The 12,407-nt window shown below is 38.0% G+C and overlaps 1 protein-coding gene across 1 annotated transcript in view; it reads right to left on the bottom strand.

The window, feature by feature from the left end:
- Positions 1-12,407, bottom strand: part of lamc3 (laminin, gamma 3) — a 116,938-nt gene that overhangs the window by 78,191 nt on the left and 26,340 nt on the right. The window contains exon 3 of the mRNA XM_005720521.1: positions 2,304-2,434. Coding sequence (XP_005720578.1) covers positions 2,304-2,434 — 131 coding nt within the window. The remainder of the gene's footprint in view (positions 1-2,303; positions 2,435-12,407) is intronic.

Here is a 12,407-nt window from a genome sequence, read left to right as displayed (position 1 = left end):
TCTGTCTCATGAGTGGGTTGTTTCCAACATTACTTTATTTCGCTATACTCAAAATATATTCACTAAATTCTGTCTTCACATTGACAAAGTTAGACCCCGAAGCTTCCTTATATAACTTAAGCATACCCTGCTGACCACTGAGCACCTCCGCTGGAGCACCTGAGGTTAAGGGCCTTTCTTTGATGAGACAGAGGAAAGTGCTGTTTTCTCACTTTCCCGTCCAGGGTTCAAGGTTTTAACTAGCGACCTTCTGGTCGTAAGCTTGTTTTTCTTACCTTGAAGCCACCACAGCTCTTTTTGCACTATTGATATATTGTAGAAAACCTGGAGGATTTTTTAATAGCATTTGGCTTGCTGACTTGACCTGTAGCGTGTGGTGTAAAAACACGTGTACTTAGGCAGAAAGCACCAGTATATGGCTAATGGCCATGTGGCTCTCTTACCCACGTGCTGTGACATTGGTGGGTAATTTGTCATCCAGCTGAAAGACCCTAAGTGTTTATGACAGATGTCAGATCAACTTTGCGTTCTTTGTGAGGGCTTCATCTCAGCTGCTTAATCGTTTGGTTCTATCTGCACTGCCAAGGTGCAGCCTGGTCTTTGGTACCATGTCCCCTTTCATTACTATGAGTAATAAACCCAAGGATGTGGAAGGAGAATTGAGAATTATCTTGGTTTACTTTCATTTGATGCCAACTTGACAGGCAGAAAGCAGGACAGAATATAGGTTCAGCATGTTATCTTGCCATGGCCACACAGAGTCATGGTACAGTAAAAAGAAAGTTCTAAGGGTTTATGTATCAGGGCATAGTAAAAATCATCTTGTTCTTAGTAAGCTTTTAGATTAGGTAAATTCAAGCTCAGATGAATAAATACACTGTAAAATTATTTAATTAACAACATTTAAGAATGCAGAAGCAGTGTATGAAAAGCTAAGCACACCCTTACTGCTTTCATAGAAATTAAGAAGGTAAGTAGCAGCCAGTTGTTGCTAATCAAAGGCATATGATGAATTGATCATCAGCAAAAGCAGAAATTTCGGCAGTTTGTGGGTCCAGAGCATTCAGGTGTGTGTTAACACAAAGCTAAGGAGGAAAGACATCAGCTGTGATCTTACAGAAGCAATTGTTGTTGCCCATCAATCTAGGAAGCGTTAAAAGACCATTTCCAAACAATCTTAAGTTCACCATTTTTCAGTGAGAAGCCCACAACATTCAAGACAGTTGCCAGTCTCCCCAGTAGCAGATGCCCCAATAAATTCACCTCAAGGTCAGACTGTGAAAAGCTTATCTCAGACACTACAAGCCTCAGTTAGCATGTTAAATGCTAAAGTTCGTGACAAGAAAAAGACTGATGGCTTGATTGGAAAGAGTTGCTAGGAGAAAGCCTCTTCTCTCTAAAAGGAACAACACAGCATGGCTTAGGTTTGCAAAGTTGCATCTGAGAAAACCACAGGACCTCTGGAAGACTCGTCTAGTTTGTACAAAAAGTGGAGCTGCAGTGTTCCTGGTGGTGGAGGGGTGATGATTTGGGTTTGTTGTGTAGCCATAGGACCTGGACACCTAGCATTCATTGAGTCAACCATGAACTCCTCTGTATACCACGAGTGTTCTAGAGTTAAATGTGACATCTGACAACTTTAGCTTGGCCCGAATTGGATCATACAACAAAACATTAGTACTGACCATAACAGCAAATCTACAACAGAATGGCTGAAAAAGAAAAAAGAAAAATCAAGGTGCAATCAAACTTCAACCTGATTAACTGCTTTGGCAGCAGCTACAGGGAGCTGTGAATAAATGACTACCTAGAAATCTCAGTGAACTGAAACAACATCGTTAAGATGAGTGGACCATAGAAAAGGGTTACTGAATCATGGCATAGACCTAGTTTTTCAAACAGTGCTTCTGCATTTTGTTAAATGAATAGTGACACGGGATAATAAGTTAGGTGCACTTGTTCATCTGAGGTCATATTTACTTCATTTGAAGACCTGCTAAGAACCAAATGCATTTTATCATGTCCTGATACATAAAACCTTAAAACTGATCAACTTATGATATACTGGGTAAAATCTGTGCTTTGCATGCCCAGCCACCTACCCGTAACACCTCAGCCAGGGAATTAGTTTACTTTAAAACACATTTGGCCATTTGGTACTATATAACTCCCTTAAAAAGAGATGCTAGTGAAGTCGAAAAATCAAAATTGTTTAAGCAACACTAGTTCCCAACATTTATTATTTCAGAGAGTATCAAGCATGGTGACATTGCTTTGGCACCACATTTTCTGGTGTCTCTTACCTGCCACCCATGGAGAAATCAGAGATGGCATAGAAGTACGAGCGCAGCACTTTAGCGTCCTTGAAAAACTCATCTCCAAAGGTGTTAAGCCTGTCCAAAGAAATGAGCAGGTCAGTGGCTGTCACCCATTCCTGGAAAAGAAAAAAAAGAGGAAATGATATGGGAAGAAGAAAAGATATACAGGGTTAGCCAAAAGGAAAAGAAAAAAAAATCAATGTAAGAGAACCATTGTCGGGAAGTCTGCTGGCTGCTGCCACTCTTGGTGACACAAGAAAGCAGACAAGAAGGTTGGCAAGAGAAAAAAAAGACACTGGGCTTCAGTTGAAAGGGGTAAAAGAGTGAGATATATAAAACAGCAAATGTTGACAGCAAAGAAAAGAGAGGAAGTTGGAAAGAAGATATGGTCAAGAAAACTACAGTGTAACAGCAGAGGGAGAGCAGATATGATGGGGAGATAATGAGTATGGTGTAAGAAATTGAGTTAATGTCACAAAGAGGGCTGAATAAAAAGGGGATTAATGGAGACTAAAGCTGAAATATGAAAAAAAAACATGAGAAAAGAGACAACATTGCAGCACTGCTTCAGTATAATGGATGGCACTTGGCAAAGCTCCCACCACTGATATGATTTAAGCTCTTCTGTTTGAGACTACTGCAAAGGTACAGGCAGGATGAAGCAAGAGTGGGAAAAGAAGGTAAAGAGGGATAACACAAACAGTGGAAAAGCTAACGGGAAGTACAATAGTGGGTGCAAGATAAAAGCGAGGCCAGGTAAAGAGAGAGCAAATGACGTTTTCTTTTCTTTTTCTTTTTTTTTAACAGAACAACTTTAAAACAAATAGCTGGAGAGAAACTTTCTTTTTGTTTCTTGGCTAGTTTGGGACTCTGTGGGAGTCCTGAGGAAGCCTGTCATGCTTAATGTTTTGAAGCTTCTCCCCAGAGATGTCTTTGAAGTCTGGCAATGGGAGACAAGGAGATTGGAGCGGATGAGCCTCAGACTAAAAACATGTGTGAAGAGTTCATTCATTCATTTTTTAATCTCATGTACCATGCATTTTACCATCCATGCACCCCTTACCACATAGTACATTACTCTGCCAATTTTAGACGATTAAACATAAAACTGTGTCATTTACAAATGCCTTGTTATCAAATTCTAAAGTGAACGTTATACTTACATGACTGAATTACAGAAAATCTTTACAGACATGTATGCCTTACTGTGGATGTATCATTCAAATTTTCTGTAGTGCTGGAGCAGGTTTAACATATGTCAATGGTCAATGGTCAATGGTAACTTTATTGTCCCTGATGGGAAATTGATTCGCAGTATGTCAAAACAAACAACAAACATACAACCAACACATCACGTACACTCATTAAAAAAATACTATAATATAATATAAGCCTGATAAAACAACCTAGATATTCCATCGAAAAAAGTGCAATGTGCAATGGCAACAACACTTACAATTTAGTGTTGTTAATTAAGATAATAGCACTAGGTACAAATGACAATTTGTGATTGACATGTGCACCAACAACAGCTAAAGGTGTGTTGCTAACTGTAGGTTGCTTTTTAGTGTTAATTTGCATATGCTGCCAACAACAGTTCTTTTTATTCTTTGAGTCTGTGTGGAATCATGGTTTTGGAGAGACCTAGTAAATAGCAAGACTTACTACTAAGCTCTTTTGACCATTTTTGGCTTCTTCTGGCAACATGATAGCATCATAACCATGTATACTATAGTCTTTACACGTGTACCGATTACGCACAGAACATGGGTGTGGCTTGAGGTTTCCCATGGTGTACCAAATGGCACATATACACATTGGTTGATCAGAAAAGTAGCCATGCTATTGACTGACTGAATATGGAAAAGAACGAAATATTAATATTGTAATTTTATAAAGTGTACCTTTCTGTAGTTTTTTCCTCAACTGTTTCATAAATGGATGGCTCAATATATGTAAACATTTTCAGTAGGTTGTTCTCTAATAATTTTGATGAGCCCTGACTACACTGGTTTTAAAATAAGTTTTGCAATCTCTGTATTAAAAGATCTGTGGACTGAAGAGTCTCTAAGAGTATAAAAAAATGGCTCCAAAAACACTTGATTGGAATCAATATAGTATCAGTGCACATTGAGAAAATTTCTATTCCTATGCCTCTTCATAGTTAGCATGTAAAAAACCAGAGTAAGGTATTAGTCATGGTTCAGCAGAAGAAAATGGTTAATTGGGAGATAGCAAGAAATGGAAAAAAAGGTGACATGCCTGAACCCTCTAAGGCTCTCTTCACAGGTCCCTTCTGTGATGTTTCTTAGTTTAAAATAGCCTGAGCAGCACTGCAGTAAAAGTTTATAACTAAATTATCTTTAGAGGAGCTGCTTCTGGGGGGCTTTCTTGTGCTGTCAGCAGGTCCAGCATCCTCCTGTTTCAAAGGAGACAATCTTGGGATTTAGACCACCTGCGTGGTTAGTGCCTCCAGATCCAAGAGACATACTGCTGTGGCATCAAGTGGTCACAGTCCCCATTTTGAAGCATCTGGTGTGAATGCATTGCACATGCTCCTGATTGATTTTGCAATAAATGGTCTCAGTATGACTACCAAACTTGGGTCAGCTGTGTCAGTAAACGCTATAAAGAGGACTATTTCAACTGGGGTCAGCAAAGTGCAACTTGTGGTAAAGAATGTAAAAACCTGTAATTAACAATTCCTTTTTTAAGATTTTTTTTCTTTTCTTCTAATTAGAGCAACCAACTGAAGGTTGTAACTGACAACTCAGAATTGCATCTGTCACCAGGCGAGGACAAACTCATTCACCTCTTGCCTGAAACGTCTCTTCATGTCTCTGTATCTTGTCTTCATATGTTCCTTTCCGCCAGTATTATCGTTCTAGTACACTTCAGATTTTCCATAGGGTTCTGTGCTTTTGCAACCTATTGAGGATATTTGGTAGTAAGAGTAACTAAAATGTGGCAGAACTGCGTGCATGCTATTGTTCTGAGACTTGCTTTATCGATTTTTGCCCCTGCTTGACTCGGCTCTACAGACTAATGTGCTTTGGGATGACGCTTTATGACCCTGATGCATTGAGAACACCGATGCTCATTCTTCACTTTGCAGTTTGCTACCTGAATATGACTATATTTTCATCCGTGGCTTCTGAGAGGAGCTGGGAGCACAGGGGATCAGATATGACAGAATATCACACATCCTCTGCAATATGCTTACAAAATGTCTTTGAATCGTCATCTTTTTCTACTTTGTCATCCATGCTACGCTTGTCTAGAGTTGGCTTATCTCATGGGTGTGATGCCTTCATAATGTCCTTGTAATGAAAAAAAAAACCCTCCCTGATGCACAGCTGACGAAAAAAATGTAAAAAAGGCCACATACATAAATGAAAACAAGCAGTCGTCTGAAAGTCTTTGAGTCTGTTGTACGAAACACTATTTATAGCATCTTGCACATTTTCTGTCACAAGGAAAAGATTTCTTTTTCTTGACTTACACTCAAAATAGTTGAAGGCTTCCTTAATGAAAACTGATGCTGAGAGTTTTCAAGCATGCTATTGTTTGTTTAAGGCTGCGGGGATAGCAATGCAAAACCCCACAGCAGAAAGGAAAACTGGTCATCTGCTGCTAATTTATCCACAAATAGGATCTATAGTTTGTTGTTTTAATGCTTTAGGTCTGTTTTTGTCAATTGGCAACCTCTAGGCTGAAAAGCATTTACAATAAAAATGCACACATTAAAAGAAAAAAGAAAAAAAGCTTTTGTCACTATCTTTTATTTTCCCCATTGCTGGAGCAGAACTGGGTTCAGCTGAGAATTAGCTACTAGTTCTGTGCTTGGCGTCACCTAAGCTAATTTGAGATATGCAAGTGAAATGTTAGTGGTGCTGGTGCCTGTTGTTGCATTTTAACGCAATTATCTGTCAAATAATACAGCTTTCTATGGGGTCAACTGTACTAAAAGGCCATCCAAGAAGCTTGTGCTTCAGCTATTTGTTTGTTATTTAGCTGTGATTAGGATTAGTCAGTATCTTTGTGATGCTCCTAGTTTACATAGTCTATAGATGCACTCTGTTTCTCAATCTTGCTAGCATTATCTGATAACTTAGATAAATATGACTCCAAAAACAGAAAAAAGAAAGACAAAAAAAACAGCAGCATAAAGGCAAAGTTAAGGCTTCACAATGACAGGTATCAAAACTGAATGGTGACAGCACAGGAAGTACTGCCATATTTTATATACAGTCTACTGTGGAGAAACATTTTTATGTGATCAAAACTTTAGGGGCTACTGGACCAGCCGCTTTGTAAAATTAATAAGTAAATGATTAACACTACTTAGCAGTCATTTATACTGAAACACATGCCTTTACTACAGAGGGGCCAGGCTGGTATTTCAGTGATTTTAAATCCCAGCCTCCAACTCAACACACTCATAAATGATCAAATGCTTAAATTAATTCTTAGCATTTTAAAATTCTAACACACATTAAAAGCAAATACTCTTCCATTTATCATAGAGTACACGACCATTATTATACGGAAGAGTAATTAGTAATGCTCGGTAGAACAGTGTTAATTGTGTAAGAAAAAAAAAGCAGATATAGTTCCAAATATCACTTAGTCTACTGAAAGGAAGCGGTTTCTCAGGGTTAATTAGTAGTCAGCCCAAAACTTATTATTTGTGCAAAGCACAGCAAAAGCTTAATTAACTTTGATTCTCACTCCCTTGGAATTTTAGTCCACAATGCTACAATGATGCTGACTTAGGCTCTGGCGCGTGAGAGTGGCAAAGAGCCAGTCCTTTGTCTAAGACAATAAGCGTGTAATGATCAAATGGGCAGGTTCACAGACATGTATCTGACCGCATAGCAAAGTTGTTTTTTATTATTATTAACATACCACACACAGCTTTAAAATGCATCTTTGCTCAGGGGCTTACAACTTCCACCCTCACCTCTAAAATCTCTCTGGTCTTTTCTTCCTCCTTTTTTCCTCCACTTGTCTTCCTCTCTCCCTTCTCCCGTCTTCTTTCCCTGTTTCCTTGAACTCTGAAGCCTCTGGCTGCAGGCAGTGACAGGAAAGGGAGCAGTGTCCCTCATTCCAAAGTTAATAACTTTTTAATTTAATTGCTTAAGTTCACTGTGCCCTCAATATGTATTTTTTCCCCTTTACTCATTGGCATTCAATGCCGGAGCTCCAATTTGCCACACAGCTTTCTAGAGTGTAAGAGAGAGAGAGAGGCAGAGAGACCGCGAGACACTGAAGGAGAGGGGATGGACTGGTGGCAGGGGAGACAGACAAACCGTTTTAATGGATGACTGAACAAATTAAATTTGAATTCATACAGCAGCTTTCATCTTCTGCATGATTATTGAAAAAAAAAGAGCTTTACAAACTTGACAACAAGGCTCTCTTTGAAGTAAGCCGTTACTTTAGGAGGTGAGTGTTATTTATTTCAAATAAAAATCTAAACTAGCAGTGAAAACACAGTCCATTAGGTCAATGGTGTTGCAAAGAATGCTGTGTGTTTATACGTGGCATGTACACAAGTAAGACAAAAACACCTGCGCGTTTAAACGGCGTCTTCGTTTTTATTTCATTTTGCTTTGACCGCTCAAAATTGCAAGAGACACTTTCTAAAAGCAGCAGATGAGGCATGTGAAGTCTCTATATCAAGACCGCACACGCCTCAAAAACCGAGGCACAAGTAGCAATAGTGAAAAAGGATTAAGATGCTAATAAAACAGACAGAATGCAATTTCTGTTTTAAGCCTCATGAAAAATGCATAGCTCTGTACAGCCAATATGCAGAGGAAATGGCACACTGACATGGCACATAGAAGAAGAGGAATCAGTTAATGCTCTGTTGACAGTCTCTTTGTAAAGTGTTTGTTTTCAACCCCTGACACAAGTGCCCAGCCTTTATGAACCTTCCAGGCAAAAGTTTCCTGAGGGGGGGGGGGGTTCCGAGGACAATTTCCAAGAAAAAAAGATACATTATATTTACAATGTATCCCTTTTCTTGAAAACTGTCCTCGGTTGAGATGTCTTCATGGTCCGGTGGTAAAAACAGTGTCAATAAGATGGACATTATATGGTAGACTATGGCCTATTTTGCACCTCCAGGGTATGCTTTTACTCCATTAGCTGGATCACTGCACATGTTTATAGAAATGCAATGTTGCTACAAACAATTCCGAAAATAACCGGGCAGTATTTGCTCGAGGCATTTACTCTGATTACATCAATGTTATGAAAAACACATTCTGTCTGAGCAATGGCATTAACAAAAGGTACTGAGGCTTGTTTTATAGATATGGTTTCACAGAGGCTAATCACTGATTACATTCGTGGTTAAATTTTTTTCTTCTTCTACATTTCTGGGGGCAGGGGGTAGAAAATAAAGCAAGGTGAAGCCAAGTGGCGAGCTTACTGAAATGTTTATTTTAGATGTATTGCATGGTCCATAAGATTCTGTCACCTACTATATTTTTGATTGAATAAAGTCTGTGCTGCATTTTTCTGTACAGCACCTATCACGGTTACAGAGAGACTATAGCCTATCTCAGCTGCCACAGGGTGAGAAGACAAGTCGCCACTCTGTCCCAGACATACAGACAACCATTCACTCTCAAGTTAGCGTAACCCAACTCCATGCGTGTTTTTGGACTGTAAAAGCCAGAGTACCCAAAGAGAACCCATGCAATCGGATTTGAACCCAGGACTTTCTTTTTAGACATGCTTTCAGAAGTTTGTAGCACATAGACAAATTCAAAGTGCAAGCTTTTATTATTTGCCCCATTGAAACCCATTTTAATACACTTTTTTTTATTTTTTTACTTATGTGGATATATATGTGTATAGCATGTATTTAAGTATTTAGTAAGTTAGTTTAAATGTTTAGCAATAATTACCAAATGAAAAAATTACATAAAGTTTATTTGGTTTTCCAAAAGAAACAGTTGTGATAACAGTAATTCAGGAACATAGTTTCCCCATTCAAATTATAATGAATTTAAGTGGTTATAATCGATATTTAAGTCATAAAAATATAAAGGGCTATTTCTGAATCCCCATCTATCATCCTCTATATGCCTATATGTTGTCAATACATACAATGGCAGTAAGAAACACTTTTTTAATAGTTCAATATAGTATTAACATTACGTTTGCCTTCGGATCAATTCATTGACCTTGAATGAGAGGTCAGAGGTGAAATGTGTGAGGTTTTTAAACCTTTATATGGTACTTTCCATATGTTGACAATACACACCACACTTGTAAGAATCCTAGTTTATAAATTATAAGGCTTTATGTCGATTTTCAACCAATAAATCATTAAGTTGACCTTAAAGACCTTTGTGCATTTGAGGCTAATTTTAATGGATTACTAACATGCGCCCACTCTACACCCCTGCAATGTTTTATCAGAATTAATTCTAAACTTTTTGAGCTATCATGTTTACAGATGCACATGTAATCATAGTGTTTACCATGGAAACTTCAATTTTGTCTGAACTAAGTAGTAATAAATACCAGGCCACCCTTTCCTTACTGTTTTTAAGTTATACCTGTAGTTTAGCCACTTGATTTTTTTAATCACCTATCTCTAACAACTGCATAGCAATTAAAATGTGTGTAGTTTTTTTCTACTACAAATTTACTACAAATTCCCTTAAATGAAGAATGTATAATTCTAAGTCTTAACCCTGTGCAACTCTACAGATGACTTTTGTGTCTAGGGAGACTCTACGCTTTCTTAAACAAGTTGGAATCTTTCAGATGCGAACAATTCTAACCAAGTCGGTGCAACTTCCTTAATCCCAATGCTGTATTCTAAATGCAGCACTGCAATCAAGCAGGACAAGCACAGAGAGTCCATGACAAGATCTTTGGCCTTTACTGGTCCTGTTTTTGTGCTATAATACAATCTAAAGCCTGTCTGAAATACTTCAAGTAAATCCTTCCCTCTCACATAGTTGATCTTGAAGAACTTTAGAAGTAAAACAAAGGCTGGAAATCTGTACATAACAGGCTAAAATGCCTGGTCAGTTAAAGGCTTTTCAATTAATGATTTTATTACTGCCACCTTAAAAACTTGTGGTACATAGTCTATTAATAATCATTTTTCAATTGGCAGATTTTATTTGCTAGTTCAATGGTAAGCCTTAATAGACATGTCTAATAGATATGTTGATGGTTTGGATTAAGTATTTATTGATTTTAGCTCAGAGTGATCAATAGGAGAGAAGCAATCAAAATAAAGATCAGCATTTTCTAAAGTAGCTGTAGTTAATGACATGTCTGTGACATTTGTGGGATGCCTTGGATTTTTTCCCCAAGGCATTTTGTTAACATTTTCAATGTAAAAATGGCACCTTGTCTTTTACCTCTGTGCATCAGTAAAAAAGCAGCTTGTAAGCATTCACACAGGTGCTAAAATGTGAATGTTTTTCATTTGTATCCACATATGGCATTTTAATCATAGTCACACAAAGTGTGGTTTAATGAAGAGGCTTTAGGAGATGAAGGACTTCTTTAGAGTGTATGATTTCTTGAGATATTATTTTGCAAGGCTGCCAGATTCATAGACAACAACAGATGTGCTGTTTATACCGGGTACATAAAAACAGGATTTCTAACAATACAAGCTCTGCGAGTAGCTGTGAGTTTAGTCTTCTGGCTAATATTTGCTAATATTGATCAAACAGCTAAAGCTGATGGATCATTAATCATCAGTATTACAAGTATTTGTTTAAAATCTGGACACACTCCATGTCTGGGAAATGTTAACATATGTTAAAAAAGTGTTATAAAGCAAGAGGCAGGGTACACACCTGGAATCGGAGAGCAAGACGTGAGAAGACCATTTTAAAAAGGAAAATCTACTACTAGACTTTAATTTATTTCTGTTTAGTTTGTATACAAATGAATAATGAGTCCCAAAACAAAACTCAAATGCTACCAGGCAAGACAAATCGTAAAAAGAAACTATGCATTTCCTGATAGTAGTCTTGATTCTGAAAGACAGCTATTCAATATTTGTGTTAAATGATGACAAACTTTAAGGGATTCTTTACAGTGGACATTTCAAATAACATACCTACGTGCATATACGCGCTTCCCTTCCTTGTTGCTGTCCCCCTCCTTGTTACGGCTCTTAATCCTATACTCAATTAAGGCATATTATGGGTTTGTAACTCTAACCACCAACGGTTTTAATTGCTTGTTTTCTTCCTGTTATAATAGTATTAGTAGCTCAAGCAGGAAGTAGCATGGCAGCAATAAAGAAACCTGTGCCCTACCATCTTTGTTTTGCTGATTCACTGTGTTGGAAAAAAAGCACTCCTTTGCATTCCACCAGCTTTGATTTAGCATCAAAGAGGATGGCTGATGTGTTTTTGTCTCTGCTCACTACACCCATCTGTCCCATCACCCTTAAAATAGAGAAGGAATGAGAGCTTGAAATGGTGCAATTGATCCGTCTTTTATTCTAATGGGAGAACAGATCACAGTCAATTATGGGTCTTCTCATCTTGTTGTTTAAAACATGGCGGAGAGTGAATGGGGGGAGGTGGAATGAAGGAGAGCAGGTGTTTGGCAGGTCTGTTGAGAGATTTGCCACCCAATCTATGTATTCTTAGCGTATATTGATCCTGCGCTGCTCTATAATCAGTGGGTCGATGTCCTCCAAAGCATACTGAAATACAGCCAGCAAAACCATTAATAGTCAGGTTTTAATGTAAGTAACACCTGTATACCGAATACCTACCCCCCCCCCCAAAGAAAAGATCTCATGTTGCTACATGGCTTTACAGTTTAAATAAAATCATCTTAAGGTTCAAGAGGCTAATGAGAAATGCCAGTAATCCACGTTGCTTGAAAAGGTAATTAAGCACTTTTTCTAAACAGTGACTGGTATGGTTAAAAAATATTTTATATATACGTATACATACATATACATACATATTAGGGGTGCAACGATACTCGTATCGATATTGAACCGTTCGATACAGTGCTTTCGGTTCGGTACGCATATGTATCGAACAATACAAAATTTGTAACTTTCCTTCTGACGAT

Source organism: Pundamilia nyererei, unplaced genomic scaffold (assembly GCF_000239375.1).
Source record: "Pundamilia nyererei isolate P.nyererei 1_Seehausen unplaced genomic scaffold, PunNye1.0 scaffold00002, whole genome shotgun sequence".
NCBI lineage: Eukaryota > Metazoa > Chordata > Actinopteri > Cichliformes > Cichlidae > Pundamilia > Pundamilia nyererei.
This window is presented reverse-complemented; position numbering and strand designations above follow the sequence as displayed.